Here is a 26,425-nt window from a genome sequence, read left to right as displayed (position 1 = left end):
GACCCAGGTGAAATGGGCATGTGAAGAGTGTGTGTGAAGAGGGGTGTGAAAAGTGGGAATATTTAAATCACCTTTGGATTAAAGAATTGAAATAGAATTAATTTAAATGTGATATTTTATCAGAATTTTTTATTAAAATTTTTAGATGAAGTAGTTGTTTTCCAAGAAACATTGAGATTTCGGGGGGAAAACGCCGCTTATCAATTAATCGTAAGTCGATCGACAAAACTATCAACTAATGATTAATGACTTAATCGATAATTTGGATCCCTAATTTGAACATATCACTGAGAAGTATTCTCAATTGCTATTAAAGTAGCAGTGTTCATTTCAACTGACCTGTTTTGTGATCTGCCTTTACAATACATAGTACTAGTGGACATCAAAGTGATCAAGGGAGGACAGGCGAGCTTGGCAATGACTACTTTGCGCATCAGTGCTGCGCTGAATTTAGGCTACTTGCAGATGGTGACCTCCACAGGCATATGAAGAAAAACTTATGAAAGCGCCCTCCAGATCAAAGACAAAAATATTTTGCTCTCACATAGGTCTTACATTTGTACTCTTGCACAACATTGTGCTTAGTGTTTCAATAAAGGCTAAAGCAAATGCCATTCTTCAGATCAGTTCATCTGGTCTTTCCATAGCATGCATGTATGCATTCATGTACAATTGACAATTTTGTAGAACTCTTTTTATATTATATCATATAATATTACAGCCTATTATATAATACATAATAGCTGCCATGATGGTTAGGAAAATTATGGCTAGTGAAAAGACCCAATGACTAGTGAATCAGGTAACACTTTAGAATAATGGATGCAAAAAAGCATTATAAAGACTTAATAAATAATTAACTATTGATGAACAAAACATTAACAAACGTTTGTAAATGACTAGGAAATGTAAACAAATGCTTGTAAATGACTAGGAAATGCTATGTTAATATTTTATATTTATCAAACATTTACAAGTTGCTTGTAAATGAATAAAATACTCTGTTATAAGGTGTGTAAAATCTTGAATATATCATTAGTAGATATTTTATAAAGCATTAATAAAACTTAGTTAATAATAAAAACATTTGTTAATGTTTTATTCATCATTAGTTTATTATTTACTGAGTCTTTACTAAGGAACATTATTATAAAGTGTTACCGTGAATCAGGAAAACCACGAGCCGAAATGGCTGATAAGTAAAAAGGTTAGTGTCAAGCACTGTCCCTTACCTATGCCCAAGACAAGCCGTGCACATATATGCCCTAGAAGTATTTTTTTCAATATATATATATATATATATATTTAAAGGCTTTTTATGCCTTTATCAACAGAACAGTATGAGATGCTGACAGGAAGTGAGTGGGAGAGAGAGAGATAGACGGGGCAGGACTGAGAAATCGAGGACTCGGACCGGGGTCCCCATGAGGCAGGCATAAAAACCCAAATGTGGGGAGCCTAGCGTGCTGCACCACGGCACCCCCCTAAAAAAGTATTTAAGTGTTTAATTACAATGATTCTTGCTTGAGACATTAATCAATACCTTACTGACTATAGATGGGGGGCAAAACATCTTTTAATTTGATTTTGATAATTATAGTAAATGTTCACAATTAGAATTTTGGTCATAATGTCAACACAAACAAAATTCCACACACCAGCTGAAATCTGTCACACTACCAGGTTAAGAAGCACTAGTCTACACCACACAAGAGAGTAGGGGTGGGCAGTGTGACGATATTAAATCGGGAATCCTGAAATCGAGTACAAGATCATCTCAAATCTGCCAAAGTGGAGCAATCGTACAGATTGTCTTGCAGTGACTATGTTTACAGTCAGTATCAGAGTAATGTCGACTTACTTAGGGTTGTTGTCTTCACTTTTATTGTTTGCATAATTGTATTTCAACTGTGCACTTAATTAGAATGTCATCATTGCGTTTACATTTAATTAATGGCTAATTAGTAATAACGAATTATATAATACCTTTTTATTTATTTGTTAGTTTTTTTTTTTTTATGGAAGATCGTGGAGATCGGGGCAAGAAAGGTAATTTCTGTCCATTTACCATGCCAACAGGGGCATGGTAAGTGTTATGTTCGAGCCCGGTCGCAAGAGATGCGTCATGTTTCCACAAAATTAATCTATAACGATAGTGGGGCCGTCACGATAAAGTCCCGTTTTACGTGGTTGGGCCACACTTCCAATGCATTTGAATGGGCTGTCCGACCCGTGTTTGATTTACGATTGATGGCCCACTTCCGCGGGAAATGCATTTGAATGCTATCCGTCTGGTGGTTGATTTACGATTGATGGGCCAATTGTAATGGCATATGCATTTGAATGGGCTGTCTGATTCGTGAATGCTTTACGATTCATTTGCTGTTGAGTTATGATTCATGGGCCAATTGCATTTGAATTGGGCTGCCTGATTCGTGGTAGAGTTACTATTTAGGAGCCAATTTTAATGGACAACTAGTGCATGCTACACAGAAGAAAGACTACTTTTGCTCACCACAGTCCCTGTGAGTTTTGACAAGAATGGCAGTTGCTCATATTTTGCTCATAAATTTAACCTAGCCGTGGTTCACCTATAATCAGAAAGACTGGATAATACTCCTAGAATATCTGCCAGAACCTAGCTACCTATTTCAATCGGCTGTCTTATTCGTCGTGTCCTTGCGAAATCGGCACCTACTTTCGGTGGACAATGAGTGCTGGCATCCACAGTCTATTCATGAGTGACCATGGTGTAAGGCCTACACCAGGGATGGGCAACTGGAGGCCCCGGAGCCACATGCGGCCCTCCTCCTTACTCAGTCCGGCCCGTACAAAAATCACAATTTCAAAAATAATGACCATCACTAGTGAATCAATTCATTGTAATTATACTGTTGGCTGATAGAGAACACTATTCCTTCTAAACAGAGGCGGAACAATTCACATGGGGCCCCGGGGGAAAATACTGACAAGGCCCCCAATACACCCTCATCCTTCACCATCTCCTCTTCCTCAACCATCACCTCCTCCTCCACCATCACCTCTTCCTCCACCATCACCTCATCCTCCACCATCACCTCTTCCTCCACCATCACCTCTTCCTCCACCATCACCTCATCCTCCACCATCACCTCTTCCTCCACCATCACCTGTTCGACCATCTGCTCTGGGGCCTGATGTTGTACCTCCTCGAGGTTGAGGGTCATCACATCCTCCTTCTGCCAGTCTGTAGATGTTAAATAGACAGCAATGTTAACTATGTGGCTAAGTGCTAAACATAGTACATTCATCATCCAACAGTCACTGAAAATAATATAAATAAGGAACATTTTGAAGGACATGTTTAAGACAAGACATCTGATTGCATGCATGTTCTATATGTGTTAATGTTTTGTGTATTGTTTATTTGTCATTGTGCGTTTGTTGTTACCATGTCTGTGTATACTACTGGATAACTTCATTTCTTTCAGGATCAATAAAACTACTCTACTTATATCTAGTATCAGACCAGCTGTCCAAACTGTCTCTGATTTGGGATAGTGCAAACACCATGAATCACAGTGTACATCTCACCTGCGCAAGTGGCTTCAAATAATGTGGCCATCACAGCGATTTTCGATGTCCCTGTTGGGCCAATTACAGACCTAGGGGTCATGGTTCGGACTGGCCTTTTGTCCTTCTTCACAAACAGACAGACCTTGAAGCCCACTGCAAAGAGCTTCTCCAGCTACAAAGACATACATCTAGATTACAAGAGTTTTGACAAATATTTGAACAGAAGCACTGCAGCATTTAAAACACAGTGTTTTAAATTTACCGTTACCAGAATGGCAATGACCAAGTCAAAGTGCATTACTACAAAGACATATCAGAAATCATTGTAGTGTCCCCCCTCCCCATCCCTGGCTAAGGGGGATGGTGATCTGTCCCTGACTACACCATCAGGCCATCATTTTACCATCTCCCCCAAGCCAGACTTGCTACCGTCTACCACCCAAAATATGCAAAGCATCCACACTGGCTGTGTTCAAGATGCACCGTAGTCTCTTACTGCAGATGGGCCATATTCACTCTTTGCTGAAAACAGTCAACTACATCATAACAACACTGGTAGAGAGCTTGAAAGTGACATCACTTCCCCCAATTTCATGTCACCTCAACAGCGTTTTTAACGGAAAATTGTAGCATGTAATCCAATGGCGGTATTAAAATGATATTTCGATCCCCTTGGAGTTGTGCCACGAGCTGTTGTTTCTGATATTTTTGTTGAATTTTTCGTACGAACCCCCAAACTTTTTAGAAAGGTGTGTTTCTTCACATTTTTCATGCAGACGGCCTCGGGACAAAATATTGATACTTCTGCATGAATAATCTATATCTAGCCTCTTAAACAGCATATTTGTAGCCCAGCGCATATAATGGCTGAAATCACAAGATATTTACTCGCTACCATGTTATTAGATGGTCAGCTTAGGTCCCGTGGAATGCGGAACTAAGGGGCGGGACTTTCAAGCTCTATGACAATGCAGAGTCAATTTTCCTCACCATTACTGCGGCCTCATCGAGCATGGCCGACGTATTTCTATTCGCATGGACCTTCTTTGCCCACTGCTCTTTCCTGCTGTCCAGTGCAGTGAGGCGTTTGGCCAGCCTCTGCTTCAAGGGCTGGACAGCTCCACATTCCCCGCAGGTCTTCTTTGCACATGGCATGTCCTTTGCACAGTTCACACACTTCTTTTTGATAGATCCCATCTGATGAAAAAGAGAAAGTTGTTAGATTATATTTGACGACATACTATTGTCATTTCACATGTGCAAGTAAACAAAATACATTGTAGCATCCATTCACAAGCACAAATCTCACAAACCAAAACATACTTAAAGCAGTATGTAAACAGTGTTGCCAAATTAGCGTCTTTTTGACGGCTCTGGCGACAAAAAAACTCATCTAGCGCCTTTAGCGACTCTTTGGTGCATCTGGCGACTTTTTAAAACATGCATTTTCAGTGACAAATTCATAGTTTTCACATATAATTGTGACTCTGCGCTGCCCTCAGAAGCATTTCCCACGGTAAAGCAGGGCTGCAGATTATCTCTGCTCTCCAAAAAGTAGCTAGCACCGCCCATTTGTACTGTGGATGAAGACATGTGGGCACGTTTTCTGTAGATCAGCGCGACGTGCGTGACGCTGTGACGTCATACGTACGTAACGTCATGACGTCATCTAGCGGGGGCAACCGGCCATTCCGACATACCACCATTCCGACAGTATTTAATTGTCATTCCAAGCCACTTTAACATTGTTGCAAGTACGTAAAGGCGCGTGAACAACGTTCTAACGTTTTGATTTTCTTTTGGTAACGCTGTATGAAAGGGATAAGTGTAGTATTTGCTGACAATAATGCAAGTACCTTCAAAGGTCTCAGTGTCTTCACAGTATCTGAAATTGAACAAACAAAAGTGAACAAACTATGGTGAGTGATTTGTACGGTAAGCATCATGCAAACTGGGACTACAAAAGCGACCAAGAACAAACTTATAGCCTACAGGGGTCCTGTGTGCAGAGGTGTCAAAAGTAAAAGTAAAGTTTTTGTTAGTACAAGAGAGTCCTTGTGCACAAGCCCTCAGCAATGCAGGTGCAGGTGTGAGGCAGGAGAAGGTGAATCAATGAACAAAATTCAAGAGACACCGCACACTGCTTACTTTTCTTTACTTTATTTCTTGGAGTGAACAACGCGTTTCGCCCAATGCGTCATCAGGTTCGCTCTCACATAGAGCGAACCTGATGACGCATTGGGCGAAACGCGTTGTTCGCTCCAAGAAATAAAGTAAAGAAAAGTAAGCAGTGTGCGGTGTCTCTTGAATTTTGTTCATTAAAGTTTTTGTTAGGTTTAGTGTTTTTCAGTAACAACAGGCAGTATATCCGCCTCATTAGGTACAATGTAGTAACGATGTAACAGCTGGTGTACTTCACAAATGTACTTTTGACACCTCTGCCTGTGTGGAAGTCGTGCACTGATGCACCATTGCTGTATTGCTGTAACAGTTGCTGTATGTTAACACTTTCTGCCTGGTGACTGACATCAAAATGACAGCCTGAAGATTTTCCAGCCCCTTTTGTTTTCTTACATTACACTGTTGTTGCGTTTTTTGACCAGCAGATGGCAGCAGACAAAACAGACACTGTGATAAGACATAGACAAAACATATACTTTGAAGGCCAAGATTAATATGAAGAACTTTGAAAAACAACGTTTTTCCAAGCTTGAATGTTTGATACAGTGCTACTGTACATGGGGTTAAAAGGGTGTTCCAGTCATCAAGTGCCCACATGGTTAATTTGAGGCCTGAAGTAGAGGATACCGTAAGGTCATTTTGTCCAAAAGCTGTTTTTGAGTCCCTCCTATTCCATCATTAAAAGTCTGAGTGCCCTACTGTTTTTGGAATGGACTGTACAGTTCCCAAATATGATGAAAAATCAATTATAACTCCCAAAGCATACATAGTTTCCAAGATCTGGAACCCCAAAATGGCAAGACTCTTCATAACGCTTTTCACAAATTCAGTTTTTAAGGCTTAATATAGCCAAAAAGAATCAATGCATGCTATTTGGAAGTACATCATCTGGTAGACAGGGTCATATTCAGGGGACATGGAGATTTTTAGGCCTGTATCTTCCTTCAAACTAAAACCAGAGGTGTCAAAATCTGCTTGTAAATTTTGTATGCAATGCACAGGCTTGAAAATTGTGAATGGCACCCCAACTTTGGAGGGCTTCATCTCCGCAACAGTTGGCCGTAGGGTGCTAATACTTGGTATTCTTTCAATTGACATCAAAAGGTACATCTATGTGAGATATCGGTTAAATCGGAGAGGGTCATGTGGGGAAGGCGTGTGAATTGACATGGAATGACCCCCAATCTAAACTGCTTGGTTGTGTCATACGAGTCAAAATAAAGCTTTTTGCGCCACTTTTCTCATGTTTTTTTTGGGCATAAAATTAATGAATGTGTTAAAAACAGTGTCATGTCAACCACCCATATGCCATTACATTTGGCTCATCAATCCTAAGTCAACCACGAGTCGGACAGCACATTCAAATGTATGGACACGGACTTGGGCCATCAATCCTAAATCAACCACGAGTCGAACAGTCCATTCAAATGCATTAGTCGCGGAAATGTGACCCAACCACGAAAAACGGGGCTTTATCGTGACGTCACCACTACCGTTATTATTTTTTTAGATCGGTGATTCGTGGCCACATGACGATATAGCGTGCGATACGGTTATGTTCTGTGTACATTTCACGAGTGCCGAACACGTCCAAGTCTTCACTTTCGACATCATAGGCCTACCCGTAGGTCAAGTGGTACGATTTCTAACCACCATGCAACATTTTCGACTACTGTAGGATGCAGACTTTTTGACGAACTCAAACAAGGCTAATGCCACACTCTATGCAGACGGGGATCAGGTGCATCAGTGATCGGTGAGAGTTGTCTGGCCTTCTCAATGTCAAAACAAGCTTGTTTGTGACTCACCAACATGCTTTGAAATCATTGACAGTAAATAGAATGGACGCCAAACCAACGCTATTTGCCATTCAACGCTTTGAAGCCAGATTTGGGAACATTCCAACTTACATTCCACCTTAGCAACGCCAAACGCAGGTGCTGATTGGACAACAAAACACCCAATCAGACAACGCTAAATTCAAATCATGTCCCGCCCCTCTACGGGCCGGGGAGACGATTGTGACATCATAATCTTTGTTATGAGACTTCGCACAATGCTCGGGGCTTGGTTGCTGGTAGTATTAATAAACAACGAAACCCTCGAATGTAACAGTACCACCCTATACATCTCATGAGTGAATCTGGCGATCGACAAGGATGGAAAATATAATATTCATGTAATAGTGTTCAAGGGCTGGATGTAGTCTTGGAGTTAGTTTGTAAACAGTACAATATACCGTACACATTGACTGACCGTACACCATATTAGCTAGTGGCTAGCATGTGCCAGTCCGAAGTTGGGAGACTTAATTTCTGCTAAAGTGTAGTGTCTTTACAAGTGGTGGAGACATCGCTATGGCATATTGTTTGTGTATGCTATTCTTGAAATATGTTTGTGGGAAAAAGTGGTGGGGACACGTTTACCTCTGGTGACACCCACATCACAAGTAAACGTACAAGTTATGTTTTGTAAGTACACTAGCACATTGGCTGTTGCACCTTTTTCGCCATTGCAACTGATGGGATAGACAGACATAGCCAGACCGTGTTGATTCTGAAACCCCAACAAGGAGGACCCACCACAAACTAGCTGATCGGAGGACAAGTACATACAGACTGAGGCCTACTCTGTACTCGAATTAGTTACTGGTGTCACGGAAAGATATTTGTTTATTTTATGCCTTTACTTTCAACACCTCTGTCCACCACCCACACCAAGAATTACACCCATTCCTGCAACACATAAATAACTCCCGTTGAATGCTTTGCCATTTACAAATGACGAATCTAAACCTTTCCGTTTCACAGCTGTCATCTTCACAAACCTGAAGGTTGTTTCCCAGGCCCCATCGACGTCGAGGCAGTCACGGAGATGTTAGTTGCTCTCATTCAGTCAACACAGTCATTTCAGACTTTTGCTTTCAACAGGATTCAGAAAACACTTCTTTTTACATATGTACAGCTTTATAAATATGCAAACAAAGATTTAACTTTTCCCCAGAAGCTTCTAAAGCGATGCATTACCAGTACTTGAGATTCTTCTGTTCATTAATTTAAACTGACAGTTACAGTGTGTTAAGACCGTGTTAACCAGTATTGCAAAATAATTAGGAAACAAAAAGTATGGGCAGTCATATTTTATCATTTATTAAGCTTGTTAAAACAATGAAGTGGTGTGAAGATGGTTGTGGAGAGCAGATCCTAGGAGGTGCTGGGCCCCTTCTCAGGTGTGGATGACTACACATCTTGAGCTGTAGAAAAAAATAATAATAATGCAAATGAACATGAAAGATGAGAACAGGATCCATGTCATACACGAACTACAAAAAAATACATGTACATAACATTGGGCCACAGGTCTGCACACATGTGAATGCGCTGGCACAATCTTTTAAAATTGAGTGTACTATAAACAAAACGTATAAGAGTAATAATCCATAAATGTATGTACCATTACATACAACACTATGATGTGCTATGCCAGTGTGCGAGGATTTTTTTTGCTTTTCAATAGTATACACTGTGATACATAAGAACACTACGTAACATACGGAGTAACGTGGACAGCAGTGGTCCTGCACAACACCTTGGTGGCGCCTCCTCCTCAGATGTGTGTGGGTGACCGCAGCACAGGTCCTTGGTCCAGGTGGTGACAATGGTGGCGCCTCCTCCTCAGATGTGTGTGGGTGACCGCAGCACAGGTCCTTGGTCCAGGTGGTGACAATGGTGGCGCCTCCTCCTCAGATGTTTGTGGGTGACCGCAGCACAGGGTCCTTGGTCCAGGTGGTGACAATGGTGGCGGCTCCTCCTCAGATGTTTGTGGGTGACCGCAGTGGCCCCTGACAAAAGTGGTGGTGGGAGATTAGGAAGGAGAATCCCCCTTTCCAGCACTCCCACCACCACCAGAGAAAGACAAGTATTAGTGGTGTAGGTCCTTGTCATGATAATAATAATAATAATAATAATAATAAAAAAAAAACTGCATCGCCAACAAATACTTGGTAATGGAGAAGACTTACTTTGAATGATGACAGGCAAGTAGTGTAGACAAACCTGCGGAAGGCTGTGGTGGGAGTTCACTCACTCCCACCACAGCCAAGAAAAAAAACCAAGAATCACTACTTCCAATTTAAAACCACAGTTTGTAATTGCTACGTGACAACAAATAGGCGGCAAGACCAACGGCATTATATATATATATAGTAATAAGAGGCACGCTTTAATTTACTGAGTCACACACAGCGCCCTTCTAATGCCCCCCTGGAGGTTTCTCAGGAAAATGTCATGTCCGAGGTCCGTCAAGTGGACCCCATCAGCTAAGAACATCCCCGGCCAATTGTGTTTAATTTCGGGGTGCCGAATTGCTACTCCCCCTAATGACCCCACAAATGCGGACATGACATTGTTTAGAAAGGCACGTGTACGATTAATTCTGGAGGGGCGCCCACACCTCCACACGCACCTTTCTGTGATGCATGAGAACACTAACTTAAGGTTGGGGTACCTCTCATGCATCTGGCCTAAGTACTGCTTCATTTGGTTGACCAATTTAGTCCCTTGAATTTGTCCTAGGTCATTTCCTCCGACATGCAAGACTATCATGTCTGGGGCAGGTCTAGAGCGCAACAGGGAGTCCAGCCGTGACTTGAAGGACCCCCATCGCAGGCCTCCAACTCCAGACCAGGTTATGTCTGCCGGCAGGTGTAAATTCTTACCCATACTCACCCTTGCCCTCTCAGATGCCCGGCGGATGTAGCTGTCCCCGATGATCCAAACTGCTGGCCTGGTCTGACGACGGTCCATGATGTTGTTGTCTTCTTACTTGTTTTTCTAAACAAAATGACATTTGGGACAAAAACCACTATTAAAAGTGTCTTACAAAAAAAACCTTTAATGCAATATGTATATATTTAAAAAGATAAGCATGTTTATTAAGGCCCAATTAGGCCTATGTTGTAATGATGGTAAGAGTCTCACTTTCCAATCACTATTTGTTTCATATTATTAATAACAGGTTATGCAACAAACAGCTAAGAGCAACTGTATATACCATGTATATATATTTTAAAAAAAACTGACCTTTGACTGACTTTGATTAGCTGTTCAGCTGTAGAGCAGATTCCTGGAACACAAACAGAACAGTCCACTTCATCAGTTATAAATCAGCGACATGTCCATCTGGCTAGCTTGGTTAAGCACCATGCCATTGAGCAACATCTTGCGGGAAACTAGAGCCTTGACGTATGCAAACACTACTGTCAAGAATACCAGTACATTTTGCTTAATTATGATAGAGTGTTGTCACGTCGTAGCGTTACATGCAAACAATTATTCATATATGCCGTCATGAGATGTTGCTGGGTTGCATGTAACGCTATGGCAAAAACTCATTTCATGGAAAAGTACACATGTTCCATAGCGAGACGGCTGCTAGCATTGCCAAGGAACACGAGGACTGGTTACTAGTCCAGATTGCCTACGGCGCTGTTTCCCGCCTGCTAGTTGCAAAATATCATAGCGTTAACTATTCCGATATCATATACATTCAAAGCAAATCATTCCCATATGTAATCAACGACACAACAATCATACACACATTTTTTTTGTGCGACAGAGGTTACTGACTCGTCCAGATTAGCACCACAACTTCGTTTCCCGCCTGCTACTGCTGCACAAAATTTTGGAGTTTAATATTTCCATTTCATATGTATTAAATGCGAATCATCCCCGCATATAGACTATACAAACGTCACACAACTGTTGTTGCAACAGGAAGACGAGACAATCAAGTATGCAAATTATCTCCACAAATTATTTTTACCCTTCCTACCCCGCCTCAGCCCACATTAATCTCCTTACCTTACAAAAGCACGGAAAGGACATAAAACTAATGGCGGTCAGACTTTATAGTCAGAGTGGAATTGTGGGATTGCATTAGAATGCCGCAAACTCTGCGAAGAAACTGCAGCGAGAACAATGTCGTTCCCAAGAAAACCCTTTAGTAGGCCTAACAGATATTTTACTGAATTGTCTTACTTTCTCCATTTCCTCCATTTCCCCCAATGTTTCATACCATCTGTAAAAAATAAAAAAACAAACAAAAAAAACTATATTTTTTAATCTCGACAAGGGCCTTTCATCTTTCATCCGGTCTGCCTTAGATTAACCCTTTCATGCATAAAATAGTAACACCCACAACTAACGCAGACAATGGGTCGAAAATAACCTGCAAATTTAGATTAAAACATGGCATGTCCAATGACATTATGTACTCCCGATATAATTTATTCATCTCATAGCCTGTCACGAAATGTGTCAAATTCAATGCCAAATGAAAATAGAGACTTAAATGTACATGACATTGGTTTTATTCAGAAAAAAAATGGAAATTACCTCCATTTTGCTGTTTGTTTCTCTCCACTTATGTTGTCATACCTCCACTAAGGCAAAGCACTACATGTGAATAATATTAGACAATGACAATAAGCTATTGCAGATATATGGTCATCCAGGTCATTTTCAGACCCATCTTATGCATTAAAGGGTTAGAGCCCACTCACCACGGCAAGGTGCAGACCCCGAGCGGGGACAGGACAACACATACGTCACAAACATGCACGCATTACAAACATATATATCACATATATAAGACGTGCATAAGACACATACAACAGATTTAAGAACACGAAAAATGGTGTAGGGCTCGAACCAGGGGAAAGACTAAGACCAGAAGGCCACAGGGAATTTTACCAACTCCGTCTTTAGCCGCGTCTTGGAGTGCCAGCTTAAAGAGAAGTGAAGAAATCCCTGTAACCAGCGACAGAAGAGGAGCAAGAACCAGGGGGAAAAGTAAGACCAGTAGAACTAGGCCACAGGGAATTTTACCAACTCCGTCTTTAGCCGCGTCTTGGAGTGCCAGCTTAAAGAGAAGTGAAGAAATCCCTGTAACCAGCGACAGAAGAGGAGCAAGAACCAGGGGGAAAAGTAAGACCAGTAGAACTAGGCCACAGGGAATTTTACCAACTCCGTCTTTAGCCGCGTCTTGGAGTGCCAGCTTAAAGAGAAGTGAAGAAATCCCTGTAACCAGCGACAGAAGAGGAGCAAGAATTGCTGTGATCTTGACTCGTTTTTTAAAACATGCAGCAGCAGAATTGAGATGTTTAGTGAGAGGTTGACAATACATTTAAAAATGGAAAATACAATATGTACAACACAGACATATGTACAATACAGCACAACAGACATAACATCCCTCTCACTATTGCCCGTAGAAATGAATAAGCTTATTTAAGTGCCTACGAACAAGCTTGCCTTTATGGGCCATCTCAGTGGCTCTCCTTGCAAAATGGTTAAACCTAACCTTGCAATAATAGGAGGAAGTGTTCTTAACCAGAACATGAATATGGTTAACCTCAACACACGTGTCGAACATGTGACCGTTGAGTTGTGGAAAAAGTGTTTTGCCCTCCGTTTCTGCCAAAACTTGGGCGACAACAATTTTTGTGAGGCCACGGCCACCGGGAAGATGACCATCATTCAGCTTGATCTTCCTCTGAATAACCTGCTCCGTGGTCGAACAGATGAAAACAATGTCTCTTGATGGTTGCTGCAGACCTCCTCGACTCTTGAGTGTTATAAGTGGATGTGTGGTGTCATCATCAGCTGTTAATGCACCAGAACACGCGAAGCAAGATGTTTTTTCACGTAATTTCTTCACAATGAACCCAGCGATGTAGCTGACTGCCGCCTCCTTGAACTCAGACAAGGGGTCCACATCTGGCAGGTGAGCAGTAGCAGCTTCCGACAAGTCCACTTCCACAAGCTCCATGTCCACTCTTCTTGCGATACTGAATGTTGCAGGGGTGGCATCAAGCACATCAGTGTTGTCTCTGAGGAGACAGTTACCTGTACCTGTTCGAACTTGGTGACGTACAAGCAACCGCTTGTAGGCTGCTCTGAACTGTCTAGCATTGGGATTGCTGTTAAATCCCCCTCTGGCTCTAACAGCACCAAAGAAAAGCTCCAAGTGATCCTGACTTAACTTGTACGTCAAAAGGTACCTGCAAGCCGCATTGCTGCTCTCCACCAAGTCATGGTAGACATTAAGTGCACTTCTGCTGGTGGCTGTAAAGCCCACAATGGGAGTAAATTTAGTTGTTTCATGAAGTGGCACCAACTCTCCATGCAGTAAGATGCTCAAACCACGGAGAAAGATCTCTGCTCGCTGCAATATGTCCACTGCCCGTTCCTTAGTGGTAGGCTTCAGTGGAGCTTTGAAGCCTTTTCCAAGAGGATTACGACTGTTGAGAACATCAAAAGCAGAATCTACAACACGCAGGAAATGCACAGTTGCTTCACTGCCTGAAAAGTCAGTCAACTTAAGCTCCTTGTTGCAGAATTCGATGGCATCAGCAACACTGCTGCTGAACAGCTGTGCTGCCAGATGGACCTTCATCTTCTGTCTTCTCCACTGGATATGGGCCATTTTCAATTTGTTACCAAGTCTCAAACCCTCCCGTTCTTGGTAATCATTCAGTGCCGTAATGTACCTCCACTCAATCTTCTGCCCATCCTCTGTGTATAGAACTTTCAGATCGCCAAAATGATTGCGGAGAATCTTAAGCATATGACAGGCATCCAGGAGAATGTGGACCCGCTGACTTTGGTCCTCTGGATGTGGAAAGAAAGGCTTCATATTGGTCATGCTCAAGTCAGCACCAAGTTTGCTGGCCATTTTGAGGTTGGTCCTCATGCCATCAAAGGTCACAGAAACTACCTTGATGCCAACACCATGAAGCCTACTTAAGCTTTCTCTCACAACATTTGCCTTTTCATCAGCATTCATGCTTTTGATGAGGAAGTATGCGATGGGGATCTTCCAAGACTCATTGAGGGCCGTTACCATGACAACTAAAGCATCTACTGCAAGTGTTGTTGTGACCTCACCACTACCAATGTCAACGTAACCATGTAGCCCATCCCCATTATGCTCTACCATGTCACGCAAGCGCATCTCATCCAATGTCAAAGCACACACAGTGTCTCTGCCTTGTGCATTGTTGGTTTCTATGTGACCCTTCAAGGCGGTAAAAGAGGCAACAGTAAAACCTGGATCTGCTGACACACTGCTGTACCACAAGCGAATGGTCTCCTTATGAGGCAGAAAGTTGTTAAAAGTCTGCCTAACATATTCGTATGCCTTTGGGGAGTAGAAGTGAAGTGTAGTGGCAAACTGCCTCAATTCCTCAGAATATTTAGCAGTTTTTCTATCCGCTAATATCTTACGCATAATTTGCTGCGGTATCTCATTGATGCTATCGAGGTGGGAGGCGCACTGATCTGAAATCAACAGTTTTTTTCTGAGCTCCGAAGTCACCCTTTTAAGAGAGGTGATTCTTCTCTTAAGCCGCCTGGTTCTCTGTTGCTCGAGCCTCAACTTTTTCCTATACATCCTCAAATTTTTCATAAGGTAGTCATTTTTTCGCTTTAATGACCGCACAGAATTTGAGCTATGCTCTGTTGGGATACTTACCTCAGGAACAGCCACAGCAGCAATACTTACCTGTGATGCCACAGCAGCAATACTTACCTGTGATGCCACAGCAGCAATACTTACCTGTGATGCCACAGCAGCAATACTTACCTGTGATGCCACAGCAGCAATACTTACCTGTGATGATCTCACCCTGGCAGGTGTTACTTGCATATGCTCAGGCAAGGTGAAGATCGTAGGTACTGCCTTGGTCTTCAGACGGCGGCGCCCTTCCTGTGTTGTAAACGCATCTGCTTCAAAATGCTCACTGCACACACGAGATGATGGGATGGGCTCCCAGTTCTGTCGCCTGATCTTCGCTATCCACTGTTTTCTCCTCTTGGCATTGTGATCACCTGAAGGAAAACTGGGGAGACAGACATAAACACATAGTAATGTAAATGCATAAACATTAATAATTGTAAATTATTCACGTTAATATATGCTTTTACAATTTATATGCACATATAATGTACAATAGAAAATGTATCCTCATATCTTATTTCAGACACATATTCACATGATATAAGTAGAGTAGTATAAATTGTAAAGACTAGACTAAAAACAATAATTACCACAGAAATCATGGTTGTCATAGACCAATAGTTATCAATTTTTTTTATTTTTTTTTTTTTTTTTTAACATAGACTGATTGTAGACAACACACTGACGACATCTACTGACAAACCTTGACATTGCAGCATGTCTTACTATGTCTGAGAAGGCTGTCAATAAGCGAATAATGACAGACTACTGCTGTAAATTGGACAACACTTGTGAAATGAGTGATAAACATCTAAAACAAGGACTAGCTCTAGAGCTCTACGCGTCGCTGTATTACTTCCCACCAGGCGGCAAAAAAAATGTATTCGCAGCAAATGTCGTAGCAATTTAAAACATGTACAATTCAACAAGTAGCCTGATGGGCACTAGATCAGATACCGGTACACAAAGAATCCGAAACTACAGAGCGAGCTGAATATGCTCAGTGATTATACACCTAGAAATAGGTTGCTTTAAAAGCTATGTTGTACTCTGAGGTAAATCATACGATAGGTGACAAATCTATTAACCTTACAGCGGTTTAAAAACGGTCAGCAAAAGCAATAGTTCACATAGAAACGAAACCATGCCCGATAAAAGGAAATTTATGCCGCCACCATTTAGAATCACAAGATTAATCAGCGATAGCGTCTTGAATGTTGCCTGAGGTAAAATTGCCGCCTAGCCAAACAGCACTTTCTCCAGCATCTGGCCGGTTTGCTTGCTGATTTGGAACACTACTAAACAACATAAATAACGTAATCTTCACACAAATGACCACAAATAACATAACCTGTACATACTTAACTGACGACACACAAAGAATAGGCTACTAGTCGCGCTAGCAGTACTGCAGGTTATGTTGCCAGTGTCTTCACTCAACACCGATACTAAGAAACGACCTCATAATAAGCATACAGGCAACAGCATATTGTTTATTGTATACACATCGACAGCGGCCAAAACACTTAAGCACGATAATAAACCGAGGTAACTTGCTGTGGTGGTGGCTACTGGCAAAGCTAGCATGATCTTGACATTAGGAATAGGCTATACTTACCGAAAAAACTGCACAGAGCTCTCAACAGAAGGCCGATTAGTACAACCAAAAGCACAACACGAAGGCATTTCTGTATAAAATATGGAACAAATATAGAACAATAAAACAAGTGAAGATGAGATTAAATGAATCCGAACTGCAACCAAGACCGGTCAGAGTGTTTGACAGCCGACAATGACAGCTTTCAAAAACAAGGGGGAGGGATAATCTTCCAGCGAGCATATTTATACCCCTGTGGGGTTTCCCAATGACGCAGTACTCACGTCACTGAGTGTGTTTCCCTAGAGACGAGCTGGTTCGGAACCATCTACTGTCAATGTTCGGAACGCGCAACCAGACTAACGACTTCTAACTGTCAATCAAACCATGTTCTGATGCTCATTGGTCAATTTAACTTTTAATATCTCTCTAAAATAAAACATCACCACAAAAAATCACCACCCTGGTAAGTTGGAGAGCAAGGGGACCTACTAGTTGAGCGAAAAATGATCCCCCTGGAGTGGCATTTAAGGGAGATACAGGGTTTTATGTCTCTCATAGGAATGAATGGGATTTGGCCCTTTTTTGGTCTTTTTGGGTCCAACCTTGGCTCCAACTTGGCTCCAACTTGGCTTCAACAATGAAATAGAATTTTGGCCTCCATTCTATTTACTCTCAATGTTTGAAATTGATCTCGGCAACATAAAGAAACGTGTAATTAACACTGTGTATAGCCATACCGCCTGCAGAAATAAGGTGTCGCCTACGTTGCGAAGAAATTAAAGGACCAGTTTGGTCAATTTCAACATGCAGTTGTAATGCTCACACTACCCTGGACTTGTCAGTACCTGAAGGTTTTTCTTTCTTCTTCTTCAGCCTTTTCCGAGATCATTGTAATGGGGGCAGCTCTTTGTTTACATTTCATAAAAACATTTTTATTTATTCCCAAAAACATCCGAAAGGTTATACAACATCAGCAGACAACTAGCAAACAGCGGTACCTTATGGGAAAATATTTGGATTAGGCCTATGTTCATTTAAAAAGTAGGCTAAACAAACGCTGCCCCCATTAGAATAGCTCATATCTCTGAAAGGGCTTAGCCGAAAAATGTGGCATCACCGGGTAGGCTACTGACAAATCAAGGGTAGCGCGATCAATACAACAGCATATTGAAATTGACTGAACTGGTCCTTNAACTATGAGCATCACCATCAGTCTCCAAAACATTTCTGTGAATCGTCCCAATGCAGATGTGAACAACCAGCATTGGGTCGATTCATTCCGTGTTTTAACAGTTGAAGAATCTGCTTTTGTTCACTCACCTGCCTCTCCATGTATGCCGTGTTGTTACCTGTCGCGTGCGAGTTCACTGCTGGCCAGTAGAACTAGTAATTTTTCCAGTTTGAAACAAACGCTCAACGCTCGCTGACTCTTCGCAAACAAGCAGCCCCGCTTGTGTTTGGTACAGCGTGAAGCTATCGTAACTGGGAATATGTCCAACGTGACCACACCTGGACTGCAGTACAAAATAAATGTCCTTTTCCTTTTTGTTTTTCTAGCTTTATTTTTTAAACCTACATAATCAATAGCTAAATAATATATTGACTATAGGTAGGTCCATCTATTAAAAAAAATGAATGAAAACAAAGACAACGAATAAAGAATGGAATAACTTTTATTTTGAAGAACAGCCAAAAGGTTCCGATATGTTGCTAGTGTCTCTGGCTTCACCCTGCACCGTGAGCCAGGAGAAGCAGGAACAAAAACAGAGAATAGTCGGGTGTTATTAAGTGTCTGGTTGTTTGGACGAGCGTTTGCATTCGGACGTTTTTTTTCCCCGAAATTACTTAAACTCGTACTCCATGCTTTGCTGAGCCGAATTCAACAAAGACTACAGTTGTTCACATCTGATTCGTGACCTCAGTAAAACCGCATTGTATGCAACAAGACATACAACATGGAGAGCCAGGTGAGAGAACGAAGGCAGGCTCACAAACTCATTTGATGATTTCAGAAAACAAATTGTACGTGTGTATGTTACACGGAAATGTGGCATAATACTATGAGGCATTGGACACTGTTGTGATGATTGTTGGTTTACTCCTCGCTATGTGGTCTAGAGCTTTCACATTTTTGGACACAGCTGTTTGAGTTGGCTACACATTCAGTAGATACAATCGTCCAGTGTGTTGATTGGGACGTTTTTAATAAGAATAACTCGCCGATCCGGTATTTTTTTTTAAAGGAGAGCTTGTTCGAGTAAGTTACACAAATATAGGACTGGGTTGCTGGAGAAGGTATTTTGAATCAGATGAGTTAAATAGCGCAATGAAAAACACCAGGCCTAATGGGAAAACTATAAGGCTATTCATATTGGTATCGGGAGAATAAGATTCCCAGATTCACGCTCCCATCTCATTACACTCCCATTTCATCTCGCTCCCACTAGCCAGACTAACGGTACCACCGCCATATTACGGAGCCAGTTATCTTGTTGATGTTAGTTTTTTGTTTCTAACCCTAAACCTAACCCTAACCTTAACCCTAACCCTAAACCTAACCCTAACCCTAAACCTAAACCTAAACCTAAACCTAACCCTAAATTGCTTGTATGTGGCAGTATATGATAATACGTGAAATATAATCGGGTGGGGACCGCAAGTCCGGGAGTGATAGAAACACCGGGGACCGCACGTCCGGGAGCGAACTCCGTTGGGAGTCTCAGTCTGTATGCCGAGAATAAACGACCATAGACATAGGCCTATATGTATAAGAGAGTCACAAACAAACTTGTTCTGACCTTGAGAAGGCAAGGCTCATCACTGATGCACAAAGCTCATCACTGATGCAGACAGTACGGGTAGCCTAATTCCTTTTGCGCAGACTAATTTGACAGAACTCGTACGACAAAAAATCCGTTGTCCTCCTGCAGTAATTGTAGTCATCAGATGGCACCACAAACGGTATATGAGCACAACTGATTAATCTATTAATGTCATAAACATGAACATAACATATTATTCCATATAATCTGTGTCTGTGTCTCTGTTGACGTATTTGCTGTTTATGCACTGATCAGAATGAAGTCCAGAGGAACATGGCTCTGTGCGTGTTACTCCAGCGTCTGGAAGAGAGGGCCTCTGAAGGTGTGAGGATCCTATCAGAGCAGGTGGAGTCAAACCAGCTGCTGAAGCTCCAGGTCCATCAACTCCAGAAAAATCTGGAGGACAAAGACCACTCACTAGCACATGCTTGCCAGGTGTGTAATTTCGTGTTTCACTTGTTTAAAGGTGCACTGTGTAAGATGGTGTCCGGAGTTGGTATTGCAACTGTGCTGCTCACTGAAACTGTGTCGTCTACTGGCAATTTTGAATATTTACTAAATAATGAAGTAATGTTTAGTTTACTAGTATGGCCAAAGTATAGTGTGTTTTGCTGCTAAAAATGTCTATTCCTGGAAATTCAAAATGGCAGACCATGGAGAAGATCCCCCTTTTCATCTATGAAAAGTGCAATTTCCCAGTCATGTTGAATACTTAGAAATTTGATGGTGGTAGTAAATATTTGTTTAAAAAAATGTAACATTTTTGAATGGGCACCATGAACTTCGGAAATGAACAACTGAAAATATTTCACGGTGCACCTTAAAAGGAAAACTGTGGTGTAAAATCAAAATTGCATCATGAAAAGGACATGGGAAGTCAGTATTTTAATTGTGTGTTTTGTTGTCATGTAGACTGTTGCTGCTTTGAAGACTGACCTGAGGTACCTCCATCAGCAGCTGCAGAGCCACCAGAATTGTCGCGGGTACACACACACACACACACACACACACACACACACACACACACACACACACACACACACACACACACACACACACACACACACACAGACATAGGGCTGCATGATTATGTAAAAAATCACAATCACAATTATTGATTCTTGCTGAATTTAAAAAAACTATATACAGGATGGGGCAAATAAAATAAATTATAATACTTTGTAAGTATGTAAAAGGCAATAGCATGGAACTTAGGTGAACAGATTTTTGGCCGGAAATGCCAGCCTGTCAGTATGTTCTGGCTTCAAGAACACTCTCGAAGGTAGGTCACTATTTCCACGATTAAATCACGATTTAAATCATGTTTTTGATATCATGATTATATCACGATTTTCGATTATTTTTGATTTATTGTGCAGCCCTAACACATAGCCTACACTAGGGCTGTGCGATATTTCGAGAATGTATCTAGATCGCGATATCAAGAGTTACGATATCAAAAATGACTTCGCTTTCGATAACAAGGTAACATTTTCTGTGCCGTCCAATCATCACCCAGATAGTCACTACACATTGGAATGGATCAGAGTAGTCAGCTGAAGCTGGCACGACTCCGTTCCACGAGTCCGTAATTGAGTCCAAACGCACGGCGGGCCAAAGCTGCTTCGGTTTCGTTTAGCTGAATCGCTGCAATATGCGCCAGCCACCACCATTACAGTGCCACACCGTTATGGATGCTGTAGCTTACCCTGCTAATTGAACCTTCACACTTCACTTTGCTGGTGCCATGTGCAATTGATGAACATTGGCCAACATGATGGTCCACTTGAATGACTACTTGAGCTCAGCTGCGGCAGAGACATGGCTCTGTGCTGCGGTTGCTCTTAATAAATTCTGCCGATGGCTCATGCTCACCAGGCTTGTGCGAAATTCCGAATGGAAAGAATTTCAATTCAAAATAATGCCATAATACGAACACTAGGTGGTGCCATTACCTTGAATTTCTTTGAATTTAATCTACACCACCCATTGAAATTACATAGAACACCACCACCTAGTGTTCGTATTATGGCATTACTTTGAATTGAAATTCTTTCCATTCGGAATTTCGTACAAGCCTGATGCTCACATGTCATGTTTGGATGTTTTTGCCGTCGTTGTTTTTTTAAACCAGCTGCAGAACATTTTAACCGGACACCGTTGATTCGATCAACCACCGGTTAAACGACTACCAGTTAACATCCCTACTTTCAACATGTGTGCTTTGTTTTCTTTCTTTGTGCGATGCTGTTTGAGGTGGATTGATCTGCCTTGTATGCCAACACTACTCTGCCCCCTACAGGACTATTCAGGAAGTGACTGAGTGGCTGCAGGATGGGGAGGCCAATCCCAATGTCATGGTGAGATCTCTCTTTCTCTCTTTCTCTCTCTCTCTCTCTCTCTCTCTCTCTCTCTCTCTCTCTCTCTCTCTCTCTCTCTCTCTCTCTCTCTCACCAATACACGGGGGTATTCCAACTGTTTGATGGAGTAGAAAACCTATTTGAACGAACACAAATAATTTATGTTGTTTATTTATGGAAATCAGTGACGGGTGATTTTCATAATAATTTGCAATGCAGTGTTGTGCTCTGTCTCAGGTGGTGCACTTGTGCACTTCGGGCGCTATGTTTTACTGTGTCATTAATACACTATATACACTATACACACTAAAACACGAACACTGAAGTGCACAAGTGCACCATTTGAGATCCAGCATTGGTTAACTAAGCCAAGGTTATCCCTTCTCTCCATTCTCTGAATACCTCCATCTGCTAGGGGTGTAAATCACAGCCTCCATGACGATACGATTCGATGTCGATTTCTTAAGGCAGCGATGTGATTATTTTTGATACTAATGAAGGCTCCACGATACAATTCAATTAATTTCTTTTTTTCAATTACTTTTCCTCTTCTATTAAGTTGCACAATTAACAGCCAGGACAATGGGCCGGGGCCACCGATTCAATCATTTCCGATAGTTAGGAATGCCCCATGATAATGCAATACAGTTTGATTGTCGGCCGTAGGAATGACGCAGCGATTCATATCGATTATTATTTGCACCCCTACCATCTGGGCACACAGAGAGAAGTGCACAAGATGCTACAAGTACATAATACATTACATTACATTACATTACATTGCATTTGGCAGACGCTTTATAACCAAAGCGACTTTCAAAAGAGGACATAATCAAGCCAACATCACAAGCAAATACAAAGTGCACAGGAGATATACAGAACAACAAGTGCAGTTGCAAAGAGGGGTTAGTTGTTTTTTTTTTGTTTTTTTTGTTTTTTTTTAATATAAAGAGTAAATAACGAGTACACACACTCACAAACTAAACTAAACTAAACTAAACATCATGTCAGGAGTCTGCCCTGGGGCAAGGCCAGTTCAAGCATTAGTCTAGTAGATTCTCTCGAAAGAGGAATGTCTTTAGTTGTTTCTTGAAAGCTGCAGCTACATGTGTAAGCACTCATAATAATTCCAATTCTGTGCAATTCCGTGTCATATAGCGTGCTATATATTCCCTGTGTGTTTTGCAGAGAGAAGAGGATGATCTTCTGATGAGTGTCGTTAGGGTTAAAGAAGAAGATGGTGACGATGCTGATGAAGGTCATATATATGGAAGTGATCATGAACATCATTGTGGTAAGCTTCTTGTGTCTGTGCTGTTTTTTAATGTGTATTTCCTGTGAACTTTGTATGCTACGCGGCTAGGTGTATATCATTGGAAGTCCCATTGGAGCCCTGCACAGTGTATGACAAGAACCTGTTGTCTTGCTGGCTGGTGGTTTTGTCCACTTGCTCACACGCTGTACTGTCAGTGACACCGTTTAGAAGAACATACTATCTTGTCGCTTGGAATTCTTTGCCATGTTAGCCACTGCTGACAAGGCAGGCTTTCGAGATCTGAGGTCTCTGATTGTTTGGAAGCTGCCGTCACTCAAACTTAGGGCTCACGTGTGATTGGAGTGATGCAATATAACTTAATTTACAAAGCATATAAATGATTCTGATGTACTCACGTTAAGATGTGTTCTGTAGAAGTACAGAAATCACTACAACATCCAGCCTACTAGAAAACAGATTCTCACCACGCACTACACTGGTTCAATGGAACTTTTAATGTTAAACATCTAGCCACGTAGCATTTTGGGATTCCTGTCTGTGCGCGCGGGCGGGTCTTACAAAAACATGGGAGGGTTTTGTTTTCTAAGTGTTCTATGCTATGGTATAAGTCAACCTTTGTATAAAAGCATCTGCTAATGTAATGTAATGTAGTGGTAGGTTTGGCATGCACACACATGCGATGGACCAAAGTCAACTTTACTGGCCAAGTTATCTGAATCTCCAGAAAGAGGTACTGTTGTTTACAACTTAGGTCATTTGGGAAAGGTGACCTGGATGAAGCAGAATCTTTAGACACAGACAGGGTTGGGTTTTTTTTTTTTTTTGGGCAATGAACAAACGTCATACAGGTTTAAACTTAACAACACGCCCGGCCCTACCATGGCTCTAACGGTAGAGCACCGGGCTCCTACACCGGGAACCCAGATGTCTGTGTAGCCTTCACCAGCAGTTTTTTTTGTAGTAAATGCATGTCTGTTGGAGTGTTTGGATGAAATTCAACTGATTTACCACTTCAATTGTGATTTATAGGAGAATGGTCAGCTTGCAGGTGTTATGCTTGATCGCAGACGAGATTTTTTTTTTCTTCGATAGTGGTTCGTAAAGCATGATTGTGGGACACAGAATTTCCACTATCACTGTGAAATATTGTTTCCATTGTTGAACAATGTGTTTGTGTTTTTTCTACCCTATTTGTTTTACATTACTTTACATTGCATTGTCTATACTTGGTGGAACTAAAATTGAATGCCTGTGCACCTGATGGAGGCAATCATTCAATCTCACTTGAACTCTGCCTTAACCTGCCCCAAAACGCTGCTTATTAATGATGAACTGTCCGACTGTTCTACAAACGTTCACCCCCATCTTTGCTTTCAAGAAACGTCTGTGTAGTTGACTTCAGCACTGAACTGACAAAGGTGTATACACTGGAACGTCCTATGTCCGAACAATGCTTTCAACAAAGGGTTCAGTTGTTCAATTGTAGTTCAGTTAAGTTGCTATGAATTACGGTGTTGAGAAACGGACCCCAGAACTGTTTCTACTTTCAGATTTCTCCGCTTTTTTGTTTTCTCCTGTAGGTCGAGCTGTGCCCCCGACACAACAGATCATCTGCCCGTCAGCCGTCATCAAAACTGAAGACCCCACAGAACAGTCCGTCTCCACGGCATCAGACAACAAATCTGAACTCCTGCAGGTAGAGTGGTGCTTCATTCAGGGTTGCTCTTCTCTAAACCCAAAACACACAACACAACATTGCATTGAAGCTACAAATTGCATCATCTCAACAGCAGTGTTTATATGCGTTTTTTTCCTGCATGATTGTAATATACATTTTTCTATCCAGGAGCAGGATGGAGTATTTGAAGCGACTCCAGTCCTAGGATTTGAGATGATCAACTCTCCTCCAGATCTGGTGTCTGTGGAAGAGCTGAAGAGGTTGCCCGTAACATGTATGTAGACCCTTCCATTCATCATGAAAGTTGAAGGAGTAATCTTCTTCTTCCCCATTCCAAACACCACCCCCATTACCCCATCCTTACCACCTGAATATCAGCTTACTACCATCACGGATTGACCAAAGCCCTTTATCCAAACACCATTTTTTTCTCAAAGTAACATCATATGTCACCTTAAAGGGACAGTTTGGTCAATTTCAACATGCAGTTGTATTGCTCACGCTACCCTTGACTTGTCAGTACCTGGTGATGCCACATTTTTCGGCTCAGCCCTTTCCGAGATATGAGCAATTCTAATGGGGGCAGCGTTTGTTTACATTTTTAAAAAATGAAACATAGGCCAACTCCAAATATTTTCCCAAAAGGTACTGCTGTTTGCTAGTTGTTTGCTGATGTTTTATAACCTTTTGGATGTTTTTGGGAATAAATAAAAATGTTTTTTTGAAATGTAAACAAAGAGCTGCCCCCATTACAATGACCAGGATCTCGGAAACAGCTGAAGAAGAAGAAAAAAAATCTCAGGCACTGACAAGTCCAGGGTAGTGTGAGCATTACAACTGCATGTTGAAATTGACCAAACTGTCCCTTTAAAATAGGTGAACTCAGTTAATATCCTTAATATCCTCAATAAGAGTCTTAAACAGGTTAGTTTGCTCCACTACTTTTCCTTCCTGCTCCAGCCTGTAACATTTTCAGATCACCATTTTGACTTGCCGGATCAGAAATTTCAGACAGTTGCACACATCTTTGGTTCTCTTTGAATATTGCGAGGAGGAACAAAGAGCCAAGACATAGGAAAACCCCAAAAGAGTAAGAGATTAGATTAAATAAACGGACTGTCTTGAGAAGCGGCCTAATGGCCAGGGAGTTTTGTTGTGTTCAGAAGGTTGTAGGTTTGAATATTGTGCAAGTAGGAATATTGCAAGTGCTCTCAAGTACCTTCATTGACTGCTGTAGTGCCCCTTGAGCAAGGCAACTAACCACACATTTCTCCAGGGACTGTAGCCTATGCCATGAACCCAAATAAATGTAAGATGGTTTGAATAAGTGCATCAGCTAACTAAGTGCCAGATTGTGTAAAATGAATTTAGTTTGACAACAGTTGTTTCTGTGTGAAGCACTTCATTGAAAGCCCGGTCTAACTATGCGGTTTT

The 26,425-nt window shown here is 41.6% G+C and overlaps 2 protein-coding genes across 2 annotated transcripts in view; one reads left to right on the top strand and one right to left on the bottom strand.

Moving 5' to 3' along the window:
* The window catches only part of LOC134458332 (zinc finger protein 853-like), a 36,250-nt gene extending 17,991 nt beyond the window's left edge, over positions 1-18,259 (bottom strand). Inside the window, exons 1-5 of the mRNA XM_063210587.1 lie at positions 18,176-18,259; positions 5,412-5,440; positions 4,546-4,752; positions 3,574-3,727; positions 3,132-3,226 (exon numbers count right to left, since the gene is read on the bottom strand). Coding sequence (XP_063066657.1) covers positions 3,132-3,226; positions 3,574-3,727; positions 4,546-4,752 — 456 coding nt within the window. The 5' untranslated portion in view covers positions 5,412-5,440; positions 18,176-18,259. The remainder of the gene's footprint in view (positions 1-3,131; positions 3,227-3,573; positions 3,728-4,545; positions 4,753-5,411; positions 5,441-18,175) is intronic.
* A 343-nt stretch (positions 18,260-18,602) lies between these two features.
* On the top strand, positions 18,603-25,273 carry LOC134458330 (uncharacterized). Its single transcript, XM_063210573.1, has 7 exons — positions 18,603-18,822; positions 19,933-20,112; positions 20,590-20,660; positions 21,980-22,037; positions 23,226-23,331; positions 24,894-25,009; positions 25,160-25,273. The coding sequence occupies exons 1-7, from the start codon at positions 18,811-18,813 to the stop codon at positions 25,271-25,273; spliced, it is 657 nt and encodes a 218-aa protein (XP_063066643.1). The 5' UTR covers positions 18,603-18,810.
* Positions 25,274-26,425: the final 1,152 nt, after the last annotated feature.

The sequence above is a fragment of the Engraulis encrasicolus genome, chromosome 1 (genome assembly GCF_034702125.1).
Source record: "Engraulis encrasicolus isolate BLACKSEA-1 chromosome 1, IST_EnEncr_1.0, whole genome shotgun sequence".
Lineage (NCBI taxonomy): Eukaryota > Metazoa > Chordata > Actinopteri > Clupeiformes > Engraulidae > Engraulis > Engraulis encrasicolus.
The sequence above is the reverse complement of the archived record's forward strand: the minus strand, read 5'-3'. Positions and strand labels throughout refer to the sequence as shown.

Coding starts and splice junctions, on each gene's coding strand:
- LOC134458330 (XM_063210573.1), top strand. Junction 20,113..20,589: donor CACTAGCACATGCTTGCCAG/GTGTGTAATTTC, acceptor GTTGTCATGTAG/ACTGTTGCTGCTTTGAAGAC. Junction 23,332..24,893: donor TGATCATGAACATCATTGTG/GTAAGCTTCTTG, acceptor TTTCTCCTGTAG/GTCGAGCTGTGCCCCCGACA.